At 37.8% G+C, this 20345-nt stretch overlaps 1 protein-coding gene across 2 annotated transcripts in view; it reads right to left on the bottom strand.

Annotated features, from left to right (window-relative positions):
• Positions 1–801: 801 nt before the first annotated feature.
• Positions 802–20345, bottom strand: part of GYS2 (glycogen synthase 2) — a 55866-nt gene continuing 36322 nt past the window's right edge. For both annotated transcript variants that reach the window (XM_042948446.1, XM_042948447.1), the window contains 7 exons: positions 19999–20077; positions 19131–19244; positions 9704–9830; positions 6283–6378; positions 4976–5139; positions 3428–3508; positions 802–1266 (listed from right to left, as the gene is read on the bottom strand). In XM_042948446.1, the coding sequence (XP_042804380.1) occupies positions 1048–1266; positions 3428–3508; positions 4976–5139; positions 6283–6378; positions 9704–9830; positions 19131–19244; positions 19999–20077 (880 nt within the window). In that variant the 3' untranslated portion in view covers positions 802–1047. The remainder of the gene's footprint in view (positions 1267–3427; positions 3509–4975; positions 5140–6282; positions 6379–9703; positions 9831–19130; positions 19245–19998; positions 20078–20345) is intronic.

The following is a 20345-nucleotide window of genomic DNA, read 5'->3' on the forward strand; positions in this document are numbered from 1 at the left end:
CTCTACATTTTCTTTTTGCTAATTTTTTAAAAGACAGTTTTAAATGTTATCCTTTACAAGGCACTATTTCATAGTAGGTGCTTTCTACAAGTTATCTTATTAAATGTCTTATTTACAAGACATCAATGAAAGCTTAATTGATATGTTGATATTGACATATTAATTCATTTGGATTTAACAATTCATCATTTATAGAAGACTGATTGATTGACCAAGTTTTTGAAAAAGCTTTCCTTTTAAAGAACAGAAAAATTGTTTCAGTCAGATGGCATAGTACAGATGGTAACATCTTCCCATCATTAAGTTGAGACGTGACCTTGTAAATATGCACGAATAGGTATCAGGATCTGGATTTAAGGTAACTTGTTTTCTTATGGATTTTGATTATCTACAAAGCTAGATAGAAATTCATGGTTCTGACTCATGTGAAACATGGAAATAATCACTAAAGACTGAGTTAATTAAAATACGTTTGTAGTGGACATTCAGGGCTGAGATCAGGATCCTTTGTGGGGAAACTGGGAGGCTTGTTTGGTAGTTATGGAAGCTGTATAAATACTAAGCAAAGGATTATGGTGATGATCACTTGAAAATAAACACTAGCAAATGAAAATTCTTATTGCTGACATTAACCATTTTAAAAACATTTCTAAGAGCATCTGGGTGACTCAGTTGGTTAAGCATCTATCTGGCTCTTGATCTCAGCTCAGGTCCTGATATCAAGGTTGTGAATTCAAGTCCCACATTTGTAGCCTACCTAAAACAACAACAACAACAACAACACCCCACATCTAGTCTTCCTCCTTTAATGAACACTCTTCCTCATGCCTAAATTTACTGGGGAAAAAGGAGTAGGGGAAAATAACTTGGACTTTATTAGAAATTACAAAATTGCCATTCACTTAATTTTCTCCCCTTTGGAGGCAGAGAATAAATCCTGTTGTAATAGTTAGAAGAAGAAAATGAAATCTGTAGCATTTTCATGTCTTTAAGTAATCATTCTTACTATGTTCTTACTACATTAGTTCTGTTCTACAAGTGTGGAATTCAGTTCTTGTATTCACCATGCAGCTTTTTCTTCCCACGAGGAACACGGCCCAGAGACAATGGCGACTTGATATTTAACCGATCCCTTTCAGCCTCCTCTTCCTCATTGTAGCGCTCATCCTCTTCATCTTCCACATCACTGCTCTGAGGACTAGAGACCTGAGACCCTGAAGGGGAAGGTGGAACTGAGGAAGGCCTGGGATATTTAAATCCTTCTGTCTGCCAAAGACAAAAATAAGTCACAAACACTATAATGACTTCTTGAGTTTTCCAATGCTGTAAACACTTTGCATGTGCATTTAATAAAAAAGCATAGTTGGATATTTTTTATGGTCTGTTCATGAGCTATTATCTTTGATTTATTTTGATTCTGATACCAGCAAGCTCAGGAGAGATTCATTAAATAAATAACTTCCTTTTATTATGCACTGAAATGTGCCAGGTGCCATCTATCTATCTACCTACCTACCTATGTTATCTTATTCCTAATAACAACACCAATAAATTTGTTTTTCCCACATACAGAAGACAACTGAGGATTAGAGAGGTCAGATGACTTGCCCAAGGTCACACAGCATGACCCTGTGTTAGAGCAAAAATTTGTATCAGGGCTATGATCACTCCAGATCCTTTAATATCAACTGTCATGTTATGCTGCTGATATTCTCAGTCTCTATGTCACTTTTCAGATTTGCTCAATGAAATTGCAGAATATGGGCATTCTGGACATGCATGGACAGCCACCATTAGAAAGAGTCCTGGAAGCCAGGTCACTTAGTTTACCCTGAAATTCCACCAGTTACTTTTAGTTCAGTTAATGAGTAAATATCACTAGATTTAATCAAATTGCCCTTCTACTTAAGATTCACTCAGATAACTCATTTGTTAAACAAGAGCTAAGCACAGCTATGGGTCTGGCACCATAATGTCACTGAGGAAACAAAGATGAAAACCAAGATTCTTGCCCTTTAAGAGCACACATGCTTAACCAGGGAGGACAACTGTATAAAATAGTTGCAGCCCTCGTCACTCTGTATGTCAACTATTTGTGCACATTATTATCATGTCATACCTATACAATCACTGCAAGGTTCAGATATTTTGCCTGAAAGCAATAAAAAAGAAAAGAAAAAACGAGCTGAGTCATGCATTTAGGACCTGGCTCAAAGCAGGAGCTCAATACTTACTAATTGAATACTTTGAATAAATGGATGAATATAGGTGAATTACCATCAAGTAGAGTGACTGCCTCTAAATAAGCTAAACAATTAACCCTGTTAAAATCATGAACATGAGAGTTGGAATCTGTATTCTGAAGGGTTTTAAAAACCCTGTCATGTTCCATATGGGCAAATTCTACCTTGGGTTAACTTTTTAGATCCATTTCCCTTGAGACCTGATGAAGGTAGACCATAAGTTGTATTATTAAGCAAAATTGATTATGGTAAAAGTGACTCCTGACTGGGAGATTACATCTGAACTCAGAGGATTTATAAATACTTGACAAGGATTATAGCTTTGGGGAATCCCTGAATTTGATGACTCTTATAACTGTACATATTCTTTGTGGAGATCATGGAAGCTGTGGGATATTGGCTCCTGGGCGGGGGCGGGGGGTGGGGGAGGCATAAAACTACTAAGCTAAGATAGATCTCATACCTAATAATATAGGTTTCATCTGTTTTACACCTAAGCTTTTACCTGGTGGATAGGGTGGCAAAGAAGTGTAACTTTTGGACTGCTATGTAGACTGCTGTAAGGATGAATCCCACTGAAGAGAAATGTCTGATGCTGCCCTACTTCAAGCTGTGTTTCCTATCTTATATCCTTCTAAGAGAATGTGGTGACAAGTAGCCTATGCTGGTCTCATGAATATAGATATCTAAGTGAACTTCAGAAGAAGACTCCCGGGGGCACTGCTGACTGGTACATGAATACTCATCTAATCCAAATCCTCCTGTGGTTCCTGAATTCACTCTTTCTCTTGCCAAGTAGTCACCTGTATCTCAACATTTCCTTGGATAGCGAATTCACTGGCTATGAAAGCAGGGCAGTTCATTTCTCAATAACTCTCAAGAGAATGGGGGTCTAACAAAGCAGTTTCAAGCACTAAAGCAGGGAGAGTTTTAATGTGGGGGTGCTTCTCCAACAACATGAATTAGTTGACTGTCTGCCCATCTGCATAAGGCTAACTCTGAATCAAGGGCTTTGACTTGGTCTGATCTGTTGGTTCCTCTATTCTTTGCTTTAGGGCAAAATCATGAAAAAAGTATAATAGTTTGTGTATTTAACTACTTCTAAATTCAAAGGTATTGGTAGGACTTACCATACATAAGAAATTTAGCTTTCAAAACAAATCCACAATACATAAAACACTTACCGTTGGTGGTGATGTAGGTTCCATATGGAATTTATCTGGAAAAGCTCTGCTTAATGTCAGGTACCTGGCATGTTGATAATACTGTGATAGAAAACCAATTCACAGGTTTAAAAAATTATATATTTCAGTAACCAAGTTATTATGTAAAATCTTATTCTCCTAGTTATAAAATCCATTTTTAAAGTGGTAAAACCGGGGCGCCTGGGTGGCTTGGTCGGTTAAGCGTCCGACTTCGGCTCAGGTCATGATCTCACAGTCCGTGAGTTCGAGCCCCGCGTCGGGCTCTGTGCTGACTGCTCAGAGCCTGGAGCCTGTTTCAGATTCTGTGTCTCCCTCTCTCTCTGCCCCTCCCCTGTTCATGCTCTCTCTCTGTCTCAAAAATAAATAAAAACGTTAAAAAAAATTAAAAAAAAATAAAGTGGTAAAACCTATTCACCCTAAATTTAAAAACAGAAAAAAAATGAGTTTATAGTTTTATTATTTTCCAGTGAATAGGTAAAGAAATACACAAAAAGTTGGAGAGAGGGGCACCTGGATGGCTCAGTCAGTTGAGCATCAGACTCTTGGTTTCAGCTCAGGTCATGATCTCACAGTTCATGGGTTCAAGTCCCGCATTGGGCTCCACGTTGACAGCACAGAGCCTGCTTGGGATTCTCTCTCTCTCTCTCTCTCTCTAATAGATAAATAAACTTAAAACATATGTTGGAGGGAAAAGCCATACTGACCTTACTGAAAACTCTGAATTGAGCACTAAGGGGACTGAAAACACTGGCTTCATTCCATAGAAAAGCAGTATAACATGGGGAAAAGGTGGGATCTGAATAATCAGACAAACTGGACTTAAATTCTGCTTCAGACCTTAGGTAAGAAACATAACTTGTAATAGCCTTATCATTCTGGTTTTATTACAAAATGCAGACAGTACAATTAATCACGCAGGATTGTAAGGCACTGTCATTAGCATGTGTAGACAGTCTGCAAATGGAGCATCTATCATTTTTCAGGGAGAGTTTAGTGATATCTAAACAGATCTATTATGTGAAGGCAAAGTCAACTTATTCTTTATTAAATCATCCAGTGCTAAGATATATAGACCTCTGGGTACTTAACAAACCTATTGCATAATTGAAAGGAGGTATTTTCTGTACTTGTCATTTGAAAAACAAAGTTATTCCCATTCCCACTGTATTTGAGGCATATGGTCACGTTATGGCTTAGAGCCAAACAAGATACAAATGTTTCTTTAGATGTTTTCCTCATATTCATGAACCAATACCTGTAATGCATCAAGTTAAGCACTGACAATAGAGTAACTGGTAAGATCACAGCTAGCTCCTGACGGATTTGCTGTTATAAGCTCAAACTAAATCTGAAGATTTGAAGTGAGGACTTTGCGAGTTTATAGTAAGTAAAAAAGTACGTGAAAACATTAGTGGAGATTTTAACAATGATGGTACTAAGTTGACTTTGTAGATTATGACAAGAATCTCGATTTTTATAGTTCAGTGGGATTTTTAAAGTGGCTCTCTTGATCACAGACTTGCTTACTCTGCCCAAGTATCTCCAATCCAGAAGATCGGAGAGCCTCTCAGTTCGGTTTCTCTGAATAATTCTCTGGCGGCGGGACTGTTTGCAAAATCCATAGAGAAACTGAGTCAGCTGATTGCAGGAATCATCTGGAGACTGGAACCGCCTGTCAACAATGTAAATGCCTGAGGGGCACAAAAACCAAAGCACAGATAAACGTAGGGCTAACCTTGGAATATTTCTTCTCCCATTCCTTACATTCTATCTCAGACCGCCACATCCATTACCCACTCCCTGACAGCCCCCACTGCCTGTTTCATCTTTCCCCTTCCAAGACTGTATTTCTCCTGTGATCTCCTCCTAATGGTTCACCACTGTCACCAACACACAACCAACACAATGGATCTTGTTAAAAAATTTGGCAGCAGAGGAAAACCCTGGATCAGGGATTCTCCCCAGGACTGCTCACTAACCAGGTGAGACCTGGGTGTCAGTGATTTTTTTTAGGCTCCTTGGTGTTCCCACCATGCACCACTGGCTGAGAACCACAGCTGTAGCCTGAGGAAAGAGAACCGTGACAATGCAAGGGTAGGAGACCAGGAAATTGGCAATGTGTGGGCAGACAATCTATCCCATCTCCCTTTCTTGCTGCTGGGCAACATGGACACAGAGATAGTGGTATGCAAATTCTCCTGCCATCTTAAACAATTTAAGTGAATTTTGCTAACTTGGCACAGACCCTTAAAATAATGACACTGGGGCGCCTGGGTGGCTCAGTCGGTTGAGCGTCCGACTTCGGCTCAGGTCATGATCTCACAGTCTGTGGGTTCGAGCCCCGCGTCGGGCTCTGTGCTGACAGCTCAGAGCCTGGAGCCTGTTTCAGATTCTGTGTCTCCCTCTTTCTCTGACCCTCCCCTGTTCATGCTCTCTCTCTGTCTCAAAAATAAATGCTAAAAAAAAAAAATTAAAAAAAAAAAATAATGACACTGACCAATCTACATACTCTAAGGCCATGGTTACTGTAATGTCACTTCTAGATAGTAAAGGGCCAAACCAGTTCAGAAAATAAAAAGATAAAAGGGCCAGACTTGTCCAAGTTTAGCATGCCTTTTATGGTTTGTCTTTTGGACCATATATTTAATATTAACAGCATTTTTATGTTATCTGTGAACCACATAATTAAATCTACTTTTAATTAAACAAGAAGTATAAACATTACTTTAATCATCAGGATAGCTTTAGAGTTAGGCTCCATAAAGACCCTGTGCTTTGTTTGGCTAGAGGTCACTTCTCCCTGTGTTGGGTGAATGATGAAAAACCTCACCCACCGTAGGCAGTAGGATCAGCCACGTGCTCCTGCATGAAACAGCCAAAGCCGGACAGGTTGGTTGTCACACTGGGGATACCCATCACCGTACATTCAGCTGCCGGGGAAATAGACAAACGCTTGGCCTCAGGCCAGTCCCTATATCCTCTAATGCACGCAGAGGGGGCAAAAGCCCAAGTCTGCCTAGTGATAGTGATGTTTATTTTGTACCAGGCACAGTACTGAGCTCTTTACATGTGTTAACTCATTTAATCTTCTCAACAACCATGTGAAGTGAGACTGTCATTATCTCCATCTTACAGATGAAGAAATTGAGGTTAAATAATTTGCCCAATGTCATAAAGCCAGGGAATGGGGTAGAGCTGGGATTTGAAGGCAGGCGCCCAGCTCCAGGGCTCTTGTTTGGAACTGCTACTCTATACTGCCTCTCTCATTCCAGCTGGTTTTGTTTTTTGCTCCATTCTAAGCCATGTCTCAAAGTAAGTGGTGAGTTTGTGGTGTCAGTAAATAGACTTTGGACATGAGCACCTCCTCCTATCAAATTAATCTGCCATGCCACAGATCCCTCCCCTTTTCCAAGTGGTCACTGAACCTAGTCCTCTCTCACCTTCTAGTCAAAACCTGTTTTTCATAAAATAGCAGATATGGTTTTTGTTTTGTTTTGTTTTGTTTTGTTTTGTTTTGTTTTGTTTGTTTTCTTGTTTGTTTTTAAAGAAGTATTACTTCTCAGGGTGCCTGGGTGGCTCAGTCAGTTGAGCGCCTCAGGATATGATCTCACAGTTCCTGGGACAGAGGCCCATGTCAGGGTGTGCACTGACAACTCTCTCTCCCTGTCCCTCCCCCACTCGCAGACACCCTCTCTTTCTCTCTCTCTCTCAAAATGAATAAATAAACGTTTTTAGAAAAAGAAATGTTACTTCTCACAAGGATGTCTTCATTCTTAACAAGGAATTTACATTTGTTTATGGAATTACTCTTGGTTGACTGGTAGTTTGGGGTTAAAAAAAAAGATTTCCCCACTATTCAAGAAGTAATACAATTTAGACAGTGGCCTTCCTTCTCTTCTGCTCTGCAAGTATTTCCTCTAGAGAGATGTGGTTTCCTAATTTGGTGGAGAGGGATTGGTGGAGGAGAAAATGAGACAGGGATTATTGACTCATACAAGAATCTAATGCAAACCTGGACTTCCTTCCCAGAAAAATCCCTATGCATATATGTATAAGGAATTTTGCCTACAATTCCACACAAGTTCACTGAACCTTATTTTTATTAAATACTCATTAACACACATGTATTGAAATACCAGGTACCCATAACCTTAGTATATGTTCATTGAATGAATTTAATGGAGCATGTGCTAATATTCATTAGATTTTCTCAAAACACAAAACACAGACTTAAATGAATACTTTCTGGAGTATGTTAAACTTAGCATCAGATAAAAAGTTATTCTAAAACAAATAGAGTTATCTAACATGCTAACACCAAACTTATACCACAGAAGAGATATTGTTATTCCTGTAACTATAGGTTAGGTGAAGGGTGGCCAACTTTCTTTGGGTAATTCAAAACAGAGAATGACTCATTCACTATGGAGTATTTCTCAACCTTCTTTTCCTATCTACTTATCTTTTATAACACCTTTGGTGGACTTTATCTTAAAACACGAGATGTATCTCCTCTATCATTTGGGTTAAGTTTATCTTTGTCCTATAAAATGACATTTGGTGGAAAGTCCTCTGTAATTTATAGAACATTCTCTTTACCCAACATAAATGACTTCCCATATCCCTCAGTCACTCATGCTTTGATTTTGTGCTTCTTTATTTTTGAAACTTCCTTGATAATAAAGTATGTTACTTCCTAGAAATAAAAGGAACAAAAGTCAATAACAAAATGTTAAGTCCACCAGTAAAATGTGCATTTGATGTATCTTAAAGGATAGATGCTCTATTATAAACAATTTAAGATGACATGCGGGCATTTCATAAGGAGATATCATCTTTACAAAAGTGAACTGATACCCATAACAATTTTTAGAACTACAAGAGTGATAGCTGGAGGAGTTAGATCAATAGCTTTTCTGTGCCATATTTCAGGAAGAGATAATCCTTTATCTATTTCCCCCCAAAAGTTTTCATGTTTTTACAGCTGCTGGCAAATTATTCTTGGTGGAACTTAAAATGATAGAATAGGGCCTTATGTCAAAAGATGCAGAGACTTCATGTTGCTCTTGTTGTAAAGTAAGATCCTATTTATATAGAATTTTATTCTTTTTCCTTCTAGATGTCTATTTATTTGAGAGAGAGAGAGAGACAGAGAGAGAGAACGAGTGGGGGAAGGGCAGAGAGAGAGGGAGACAGAGGATCCAAAGTGGGCTTTGTAGTGACAGCAGAGAGCTGGATGTGTGGCTTGAACTCACGAACCGCAAGATCATGACCTGAGCCAAAGTCGTAGACTTAACTGACTGTGCCACCCAGGTATCCCCTATATTGAATTTTAAAAGCTATATTGAAATTCTGGGATCAGAATACAAAGATTAGAAAAATTCTTCCTCTACATAATTCAACCTATGATCTCCCTAACCTTGACTGCTGCCGCCTGTCAGTTGGGCAATGATGACATTGAGATCAGAAAGCAAAATATATTATTTGTAAAAACATTTTCTGAACCTTTTCTTTTAAAATTCTAAATGGAATTATATTTAAATAAAAAGGAAAATCTCTGATTGCCAATGTGAGAAGGAAAAGTTAGTATTACATTCTTTCCATTGTCATATATGTAAAGTACTTGTTTCCTTTTTAATACGCATTTCTGTACAAACACAAATTGAGTGCTCTTGATACCAATGACAACCATGCTCATAAGGGACAAAAATGGAAAACAGATAGTGGATCCAAGAACCCACCACTAGAGAGAAAAGAACAAAAGGAGGATGAAGAGGTAAAAGGGCCTGAATGGAAGGATGTCACTGGTCATAATACCTACCACTGAATTGGCATTTTATCTTAAAAGTACCTCTTTTTTGAATGACAAGGGTATGAAGAAAACTTTTCACTGTACACCTTCTTATATTATTTATTTCTTTGACTATGTGAATGTGTTCCCTATTAAAAATTAAATACATCTGTTAATTTTTAAAAAACCCACTTTGAAATAAGTTTTAGAGACTACTTTTGCTGGACCATTGTTTTTCATATTAAATTTACTTGTAGTCAATTTCTCCTTTACATGGATAGTTGGGACTGGTAGAGATAACTCAATAACATGTAATCTTTATAAAACATTCTTTTTCTTTGTAATATAATGTATTATTATTATTTAACCTTAGTGGAGTTACATATCAGCTTTGAATATTATATCTATATGCATAAAATATTAATAAAATTTAAAACATTCCCCAATCTATACAAGCCATATACCTGGAGTATAACCCCATGGTTCATAGTATGAAGGAAAAACTCCTAGATGACAACCTCGAACAAACTCTTCATAATCCATGGGTAATAAGGGGCTGGTGGAGGATAGGAACTCTGGGTGCAAAATCACCTAAAAAAGGGAAAATTCTAATGAGAAAAAAAGAATAGAAGAAATTAAAGCAAAAAATCTACCGTTTGGTATTCTGATACTGTAGAATCCTTGTGTTCTAGATTCAGGGAGAGAGAGAGAGAGGAGTAAAAAGAAAAAGAAAAAAGTGTGGGTGCTTTTCTCTCTCTCTCCATTCTGTGTATCTAGTCTGTGGACCTACTTTCCCTCAGGTTCCAAGGCCTAGATTGGAGGAAAAATGTGCCCATTTTTGTTCTCATGCTAAACTACATCCTTCAACCCAGATTTTGTTGAACAATAAGGGTATTGTTTTAAGACTTTATTTCCAAGTAATCTCTACACCCAACATGGGGCTCAAACTTACAACCCTGAGATCAAGAATCACATGCTCTACCGACTGAGCCAACCAGGCATCCCAACAATAAAGATTTTATTTTGTTTTCTAGTGGCTGACTGTTGTCTTATTTCTCAATTTGCTCCTACCTCAGGCAGGAAAGAGGAGAGCTATGTAATAGGCCATTCTCCATTGCCCCAGGCATGAGTTAGCCCAGAGTAACAGAGCTAAGAGACAGAGATACTAGGAATCTAATCTAAATTAGATCAGACTAGAAGCCTTCACCCAAATCACAATCCTCTCTCACCTCGAGGTAATCACCTCCTAATCCATCTCCCTGTTTCTATTCTGGCAAGGTGTCTACTCAATACAAGACTAGAGGGAACCTTTAAAAATGCCAACCCCTCCTCTGCTCAAAATCCTTCAGTGGCTTCCCATTTCACTCAGAGTAAAGTCCAAAGTATTTACCATGGTCTTTTAAAGCAGTGGTGTCCAGGTAAATGTTTAAGAATGAAAAATAAAATTATAAGTATATATTTGTACATAAATTTACTACACATTTTACTGATATAAAAGATGTATAGCATACAATTTCCAAATAATAAAAAAATGTACACACAAAAACCTACACACAGATGTTTGTATCAGCTTTATTCATAATTGATAAAACATGGGAGCCATTAAAATATCCTTTAATAGGTGAGTGAATAAATAAACTGCAGTACATCCAGACAATGGAATATTTTTCAGCACTAAAAAGAAATGAGCTAGCAAGCAATGAAGAAAAATGTACATGGAAAAAAATGTATATTACTAAGTGAAAAAAAGCCAATCTGAAAAGGTTAAATATTGTATGATTCCAACTATATGACATTCTGGAAAAGGCAAAACTATGGAGACAATAAAAAGATCAGTGCTCAAATGGGGGCAGGGTTGAATAGGCAGAGCACAGAAGATTTTTAGGACAGTGAAACTATTCTGTATGATTTTGTAATGATGGATACATGTCATACATTTATCAAAACTCACAGAAGGTACAAACAATGTAAACTATGGATCTTGGTAGGTAATAATGTGTCAATATAGGTTCACCAATTGTAACAGATATACCATTGTGGTTGGAGATATTGATAGTGGGGAAGGCTACATATGTTCCCAGGGAAGGAGTACATGGGAGCTTTCTGTACTTTCTGCTCAACTTTGCTGTGAACCTAAAACTTCTCTAAAGAATAAAGTCTATTAAATATATATGTAATGTACTCCTTATTATAAATTCTAGATGATTAAATACTCCCAAATGCTTTTGTTGACTGAACGTAGTACATGGTTTCAATGCCTGAACGTAGTAGTTCTGACGTGAGATAAATGTCAGAACTTCATAGTTTCATCGGTGACATGAGTGACTTCTTCCCTGAGTGGACATTAGCCTTTGAATACTGGAAAAATATCTCCTCATGTTTTTGTGCCACTCACAATTTTGTGTAACAACCATAGACACAACCCCCCTTTTTTTTAATTTTTAAGTTTATTTATTTATGACAGAGAGAAAGAGAGAGAGACAGCATGAGTGGGGGAGGGGCAGAGAGAGAGAGGGAGAAACAAAATGGGAAGCAGGCTCCAGGCTCTGAGCTGTCAACACAGAGCCCAATGTGGGGCTTGAACCCATGAACCGTGAGACCATGACCTGAGCCGAAGTCGGCTGCTTAACCAACTGAGCCACCCAGGCGCCCCTAAACACAACCCTTTTAAGCTTAATCTGCATTGTTAATACTTTATCCCTTTCTTAAGTCTAGACAATCGAGACACAATTAATCAAGCCATGATGGGTAGTGTTCACTGTCTTCACTCTCTAGATACTCCCACCATGGCCAGTTTCAAGTTACCAATGTGATGTCACTGAACCAGAAATAGGAAGGGCAGTAGCACGTCCTTATAGAATATTTCCACCGTGTGGGCACAATAGCCATAAATAACTTCAAGTGCATAGGTAATCATAGAATGTAATAAACAATAAGTATGTGATGTGTTTTGAGCATTACCTTTCATTTTAATATAATTGATTTATATTTTAAGTTGATATAATTTAAGTTTTTGATTAATATTTTTTAAGTAAAATTTTTTTTAATTTTATTTTTAGATGTTTATTTATTTTTGACACACACAGAGAGAGAGAGAGAGAGAGACAGAGTATGAGTGGGGGAGGGGGAGAGAGAGAGGGAGACACGGAATCTGAAGCAGGCTCCAGGCTCAGAGCTGTCAGCACAGAGCCCAACGTGGGGCCTGAACTCATGGACAGTGAGATCATGACCTGAGCCAAAGTCAGACGCTCAACCGACTGAGCCACTCAGGCCCCAGTTGATATAATTTAATTTTTTAAAATATCTGTTTTTAAAACTGGCTCACAAAATTTCTGAAAATTTAGCAATTGGCTCTCGAGGGCTGGTATGAGCCACTACTGGGACTTTGCTACCTGTAATGTTATGCAAAGGCAGGGACAAGGGAGACAATGGCTATCATTAGAAAGCTATGAATAGAAAAGCTACTTAACTGGTCACTTGGATGAAAGAACTCTGCTATTTCTCCTATTTATTAACGTTTTTCTTGAATCATTATTAGGTAATTTGTTAGTTTCTCCTCATAGTTAAGTAGTTATTAAAAATAAATAGAATCTGAGGGCACCTGGGTGGCTCAGCTGGTTGAGTGTCCAACTCTTGACTTCAACTCAGGTCATGATCTCACAGTTCATGAGTTTGAGTCTCACATCTGGCTCCAAGCTGACAGTGCAGAGCCTGCTTGGGATTCTCTCTCTCTCTGCCCCTCCCCAACTTGTGCTCTTTCTCTCTCTCTTAAAATAAGTAAATAAACTTTAAAAAAAAGAAAAAAAGTTTAGAAAATAAAATCTGATTTTAAAGTATTGGGACTATAATTAAATATATAAAATTCATATACTATATATTATAGTATTTATATTGTGTATATATACATCATATACATCATATGCAAACATATATAAACACATAATATAATATATAACATATATATGCTTATATATATGCTTATAATATATATATGCTTATAATGTGTATATATTATAATATACATATAAATATATATTGTTTATATTGCATATATACATAATATACATACATATATACATAATATAATATAATAAAAGGATAAGTATATATTTTTCCAAAGATAAATTTTTCTATATTTTTCCAAAGAGATTACTTTCAAGAAAAACCCTAATTTAGATATATAAGAACAATAACAGTTATATAATACGTTCTATATTATAAATAATGTTCTCATATATCACTTCACTTAATCCTAGCAGAATCATGATATTCTCATTACCCTAATTTTATTTTATTTTATTTTAAAGTTTATTTATTTATTTATTTTGAGGGAAAGGGGCGGGTGGGGGGAGAGAGAACGAGTGGGAGAGGGGCAGAAGGAGAGAATCCCAAGCAGGCTCTGCACTGTCAGAGTGGAACCCAGTGTGGTGCTCAAACTCATGAACTGTGAGATCATGACCTGAGCCGAAATCAATAGTCGGACACTTAACCGACTGAGCCACCCAGGCACCCGATATTACCCTAATTTTAGAAATAAATTATAAACATTAGAAATAAATTATATACATTAGTTATATTGCAGGAGATCCATAAACAGGAGGTAGGTTAAACTTAAAAACTAAAATGGTAAAACATCCAAAATTGACACAAATAGCAAAGTAAAAATAGGTAAAATGTTTTCCTCCATAAAGCCAGACCCGAGTTCCTATCATGTGCAAAGTACTGCAGTAGGAAAAGCAACAAAAATACAGATACTGACTGTGTCCAGGCAGTCATCAAATGGGCAGCCCATTGTACTCCTGGCAAATATCAGCAAACAGGGATTCAAAACTCATTGTGTCTACTTTGGCATTTGGAAGCCTAGGAAAATTTGTACTCTCCAAAGACCATTTTGGAACATGAAAACATCATGGCTCATTCGTTTTGTTTCCAGCCAAACAGAATGACAGCACAACTAAAATAAGAGAACAGCTGCTGTGGGCCCTAAACAGCCAATTACAAGGGCCCAGGGCAGAGGAAAGGATGTTTGAGGTCAGCCCAAGGTCATAGGGAGGATTAAATGAGATCCTGTGTACAAAAGCCCCTAGCAGAGAACCTGGCTCACAGCAGGCCTTGGATCAGTAGGGAAAAAACAAATAAAAACCAAAACGTTGCCTGACCATATTTATCCTGTGAGGGAATCAAGATCCCAGGAAGTTAATTTACTTTCACTGAGTGGTGGCACAGGGTCAAGACCTGGAATCTGCACTGTGGGGTTTCCCCACTACACACACTGCTGAGACAGAATTGATGATAAATTTAAATTCAAAATAATCTGCAACACTTCCTGAATCAAATGGCCACAGTCATATGGAGAGCTCATCATTCCACTCTGAGGGTTAAGAATCACTCGATAGAGTTCTATAAATATTCAGGTGATCAAATATGCACTTAAATTAGTTAAGCTTTTAAAGTTAGTGTTAAGCTTTTAAAGGATACCATTCATAAAATAAAATACCTGATTCTGAATTGACCAAAATCCATCTCAGTGCTTTGAGTGTATATTGTTATGAAGGAGTTATTCTTTTATTTCTTGTGTCAGTGTTTGCTTTATGATAATAATCAATGAATGTCTCAAAAGATTCATGACTGTAACTGTATAAACATAATTTGTATGAGACAAACTTCCTTCCCCATTCACTCTACATAAGCCATGTGCTTTTATATCTCTGGGCCTCTTCATCTACTTCCTCTGCCTGTTATCTTCATAATCAACTGATACCGGCATGATAAACTCCCGATGGCTCCTCAATCAAGATCTAGCTCACAGGTCATCCATTTTATAAAACGTTATCAAGTCCTCCATTCTCTACTCTCATCAAACTGTTTACACCTCTTTTCTAAGAGTCATTGAGTACCAGGATTTGCTAGTATGGGGCTAAGTACAGATAAAAGCTAACATTTATACTGCATTATTATGCACCAGGTACTGCATGAAAGGCAACATCCATCATTTATTTAATCCTCACAACAGTTCTGTGAATGTGGGTTTATTTGACCACCATTTCACAGATGAGAAGACTGAAGTCCATTATGTCAATTTACAAACTGATTAAGTGGCAGAGATTAAAGCCAGACAAGGGATCTTGATTGACAGCCCCAACTGCCTCCCCTGTGGAGAAACTACAGCAGTTGCTCTTAGCCTATAGACTTGGCAGAGGTGGGGACAAGGGCCAACTCATTTCTGCCCAACCAATGACTTTTTAAATGGGTGACATTTGTTTGGAAAAATCCCTACTGTGAATAGGAATCCCTATTAAAATTGTCGCAAGGCACCCATCTGCCTACCAACCTGAAACTGGTAGGTGAACAAAACACGTCAAAGTAAAACATAAAGGAAAGGTTTAGATACAGGGAAAAGACATATGTAGTAACACTTATATTTTAAATAAGTCAACAGTAAACCACGATCACACACGTGTGTGTGCACACACACACCTCACATGGGCATCTTTTGTATTAAGAAAGGAAGCACTGTAAAATAATTCTGAATCTGTGTTAGCTATAGATTGTACTGTTGAAAACTATTTTTGTGTGTGGGCACAGGAGTGCATGTGCCTCTGCGTGTGTGAGTGCGCGCGTGTGTGTTTCCTTCCCCTAACTGACCAGCCATGTTAATGGTCTGTTTTTCCCCCTCATGAGTCACTACATAGTGCTGCTATGTGTGCATATTTTTCATTTATTTGTGAATTTTTATTAATTCTAGTTTTTGTTAATGACATTTGAGTTTCCTTTCTGTAAAAAAAAAAAAAAAAAGGTTCAGCAATTTTTAGAACTGGGCTGCAGTCTGTGGGTCTTTACTCCTCATCCTTCCTCCCTGCTCTCTCCACCTGTCTGACTACCCCTCCCTGCCTGCCTTTGCCTTCAACCTCTTTATCTTTCACAGGCATTTTCACCAACAAGTGTTTCCACATCTAATCCTGTCTTGGTGTCTGCCTCTCAGAGAATGAAAACTGAGAAAATTCATATGAGACATAATCGCTGCCTCAAAGAACTCCCAGTCTCACTGGAGGAATGGACATAAATATTTTAAAAATACAAATAGTTCATTGTGATGATTCCTAATTTGCAGTAGATAGAAATCATCTTGAGGATGCACAGAAGGAGGCAATTGTTCTATTTGGAGTAGATGAATGCATGTTAAGAACAAATAAAGGAAGAGATGACTTCTAGGTTGGATCCCAAAGGAATTGTTAGAGTGGCTGAAGTTAGGGCACTTGAGAAAGAGAGAATAACAAAAACAAAGACACAGAGTTAGGAAAGCATTTGACATACTTAAGAAATATGTACTTGTCCATTCCTGAGAAATTGCTTCACTTCTACCATACTTAAAAAAACAACAACACAGGTCAGCAAAGCATACTTTGTTCAGAGCTCTTAATTTCAAGAGACCTTCCAGGCTCAGTCTTCCCAAGAGCAAAGGAAGCATGGAACCATAGCCATGGTTCCATGCTTCCTGTGCCATCTGTATTTACTATACATATCACGTGCCAGGCACCCAACAAGTCCTCAGGGGAAGAACCACAGATTTAAATATAAGTGTGACATACAAAGTTCTGTAAAGCTGAAAAGAAATTCATAAGTTTTCCTTCTGCCACTATTTCCTTTCTAAGGTGGGGGGAGGGACTTGAGAAGGACCAGTCTAATTACATGAAAACGAGGTCAAATTAGTGCTGATACACTCTGAAGTAAGGTATGTTTCTGCAGATCCAATCGTGCTGAAAAACGTAAAGGATGGTGCACCCTTGGGAGATACATCCCTGCATTTTCAGGGAAAAATTTGTAGCCTACCTATTATGTGATGTGTGCTACAGGTAAAAATTTTGGAAATGCAGAAACACAAATGAAAAAATAAGTCACCCATAATTCTATAGCACATATTTTGCATGAGTGTGTGTGTGTGTGTGTGTGCAGAATGTGTTTAAATTGGATGGGTAACACCGCATGGGATATTTTATAAACAGCTTCTATCATTTAATTCTGCACTATGAGCTGTTACTATCTACTATCATGAAAATTCCTCCTGACTTAATTTCTGAGATACTTTTCCTCTTCTAACTCTTGCTCCTTTCTTCCACGGACTTTTCCTCTAATCTCTTAAATCTTGAAGTTTTCTTGGGTCAACACTTTTCTCTGCTCACTCAAGCTGGTCTTCCAGCACAGCATGTTTGGCATTCCCGGTATCCTCTACTGCCCCTGCACTGATCCCTCCCTTCTAAACCCAGACTCTGTTTTCTAAGTACACACGAAACATCTCTACTTGAATAGCTCACATGTAACTCAGACTCAATCTATCAAAAACAGAACTCAATTCATGATGTGACCTGACCCTTAAGCAAGCTTCTGATAATGCCTTTCCTTAGATTTTAGAAAGTATTGATTAAATAATGAAGCTATCATCCTTGCCTTCACCCTCTTTTTCCTTCCCAATGACCATGGGTCACTAAGTATGATCTTTTCTGTAGGCAACCACCATTGTTCCGTCCTCTCCAGCACTTCCGGCATGGCCTTTGTAAAGGGCTCTTATCATCTCTCAGCTGTACTTGGTGGGGCGTCCTTAACTTGTCTCCCTCTGCCACACCCACTCATGCTTGTACCAAGGAGTGAATGCAAGATGAGGAATGAATATACGAATGGACTATTTTTTTTTTCCAAGAAATTTTGCAGAGAAGTGTGGAAAAGACAGAAACATTTAAAAACATCAAGAGGAGACCAGGTTAAGGCAAAGCTTGTTTGCTTATTAATGTGAGAATATTTAAGGAATGACAGCAAGGGAAGGAGCTAGTAAACCTGGAGCATAAGGGAGGACTAACAGGGGAATGAGATCCCAGAACACCCTCAGAACCTAAAGGAAAAGAAATAATAATAGGTCAAGATTTATATTTGAGGGGTCCTGAAGGAATTTAGATCTCATTGAATTCTCTGTTCACCTGATAAGGTGAGAGAAAGAAGAAAAAGTGAGACCTTTGAAAAGATTGGTAAAAGCTTATGACAACTTCATCTGGAATACTGGTGAATGGGTTGAGTAGGGATCAGCAACTATCATTTACATGTTCACCATTGTGCCCTGAACCATGCACTGTACCTGGAACATATTTGGCCCTCGGTAAACGTCCTATAGACTAAGCTCCACAGTGGCAGAAACCAGGTCTTATTCATGCAATGAACACTGTGCTTAATCATTGTAGAAACTCAACGGTCAAAAAGAATGACTTGGTCTATAGAAAATTCTATAAAAATATCATTAGCCACACTCTCTGAAACCAGAAGCTTCTTGTATTATCCCTTTAAAGTTGAACTTTATCAGGAAGAAACAAAGAAAAGTCATCCTCATCTCAGAGATTCACTAATTAAAGTAATTCTTAGATTATATTTGTATCATTAAAAATGAGGCAATTTCCTCATTCTTACTGCCAGTCTTGTACAACGTTAAGAATGATACTAAAATAGTCATTATATTTTAATCACCCAAGACAGGAAATATAATTATTTTTTTAGAAATATTATCTGAGGGGTGCCTGGGTGGCTCAGTTGGTTAAGCATCCAGCTTCGGCTTGGGTCATGGTCTCCCTGTTCCCTAATTCAAGCCCTTTGCCAGGCTCTGGGCTGACAGCTCAGAGCCTGGAGCCTGTTTCAGATTCTGTCTCCCTCTTTCTCTGCCCCTCCCCTCCTCATGCTCTCTCTCTCTCTCTCTCAAAAATAAATGAAATGAAATGAAAAAAAAATTTTTAAAGAAATATCATCTGAAATAGTTCTGATAGGTGTCAAAACAAACACGGGAGGCTTCTAATAAACTCTCAAAAATATATTCTATGTCATTTTGAAATGCCCTATGTAAACAATTAGTTCTACCTTGACTCTGTCTGTGCGGTTGTTGAAAAGTCCGATCCGTCTAATGGTGCTGAGGATGGGATCAGTGGAGTCATCAATCATGTTGTGAGTGGTCACTGGAGGCAAAGACTGTCGCTGAAGTCATAGAGGAAAGAAAATGTCAGTTGTGGAAAGAATGAGTGTGACTAATTTCAACAATAGGTCATTGGCAACACATCATCAGCCTTCAGTCTTCTGAAATGACAGTAATGATGATGACTAAGTTTTGTGTGTGTTTCAGAGGAGGATAATGGGTTGAAGAACTTCCTTCAGATATTATCATACCTTTGTTTTTCACCTGCAGCCACTATGTGAAAGGCCTAGACTTCTTGACTGCTTTCAGGATTTATTTAGAATGAAGGTGTCCTGAAATCTTGACTCAAGATGGATGCCTTTCCTGGATCCTTCTAGCAGGGCTGACCTCTGATGGCTCCTGATGCCTCACTACTGTGACAAGATGTGACACCTAGCTTCCATTTTTTGCAGTAAGTTCACTCAACTGAGAAACAGTCACCGTTTCTCTATCATGACTCAAAATGCTCTGCTTTTTGAAAATTTTAGGGATGATTTTATTGTCATTGCAATATATACAGTTTTGCAAATGGATATATTCATTCCAAATAAGTTTTTTAAGTGGATACAAGATACATTCCATGAAAATGTTCAAAAGAGCCCTGAAAAGCACCCATAAAACAAGCAAAGTTGTTATTTAGGTGAATGCATAAAAAATGACTTTTCTAGCTCTTACGTTTAAACATTTCCCAAACTAGCCCATTCCAATAAATTCAAATATTGATCTAAATTGATTTTAACAATCTCGGGAAGTGATGGGCACTCTTGTCCTTGTTACCTGAGTTGAAAAGATGGCTCTTTTCATAACTGTTACATCATCTCGATCCAAAATATTGTTCATGTCAGGAATTTCTCCTCTGTGAGGAAAACCATGTTAATAACAAAAATAAAAATAACTGGCACTAATTCAATGTTTCCTATGTGTCGGACTCTGTTCTAAGCACTTCAAAAGTAAATATAAAACATGGTTTTATATAAATATAAATATAAAAACATATGGTTTCCTGATGAAGCTTATAGACAAATTCCTAAAGCATGAAGAAAAATAAAAGAACAATTTTGATAGTATAAAAGAAAATGAAAATTTGTAAACATTAATGTTGACCATGAAAAGGACATTTTCAT

This window comes from Panthera leo, chromosome B4, assembly GCF_018350215.1.
Source record: "Panthera leo isolate Ple1 chromosome B4, P.leo_Ple1_pat1.1, whole genome shotgun sequence".
Lineage (NCBI taxonomy): Eukaryota > Metazoa > Chordata > Mammalia > Carnivora > Felidae > Panthera > Panthera leo.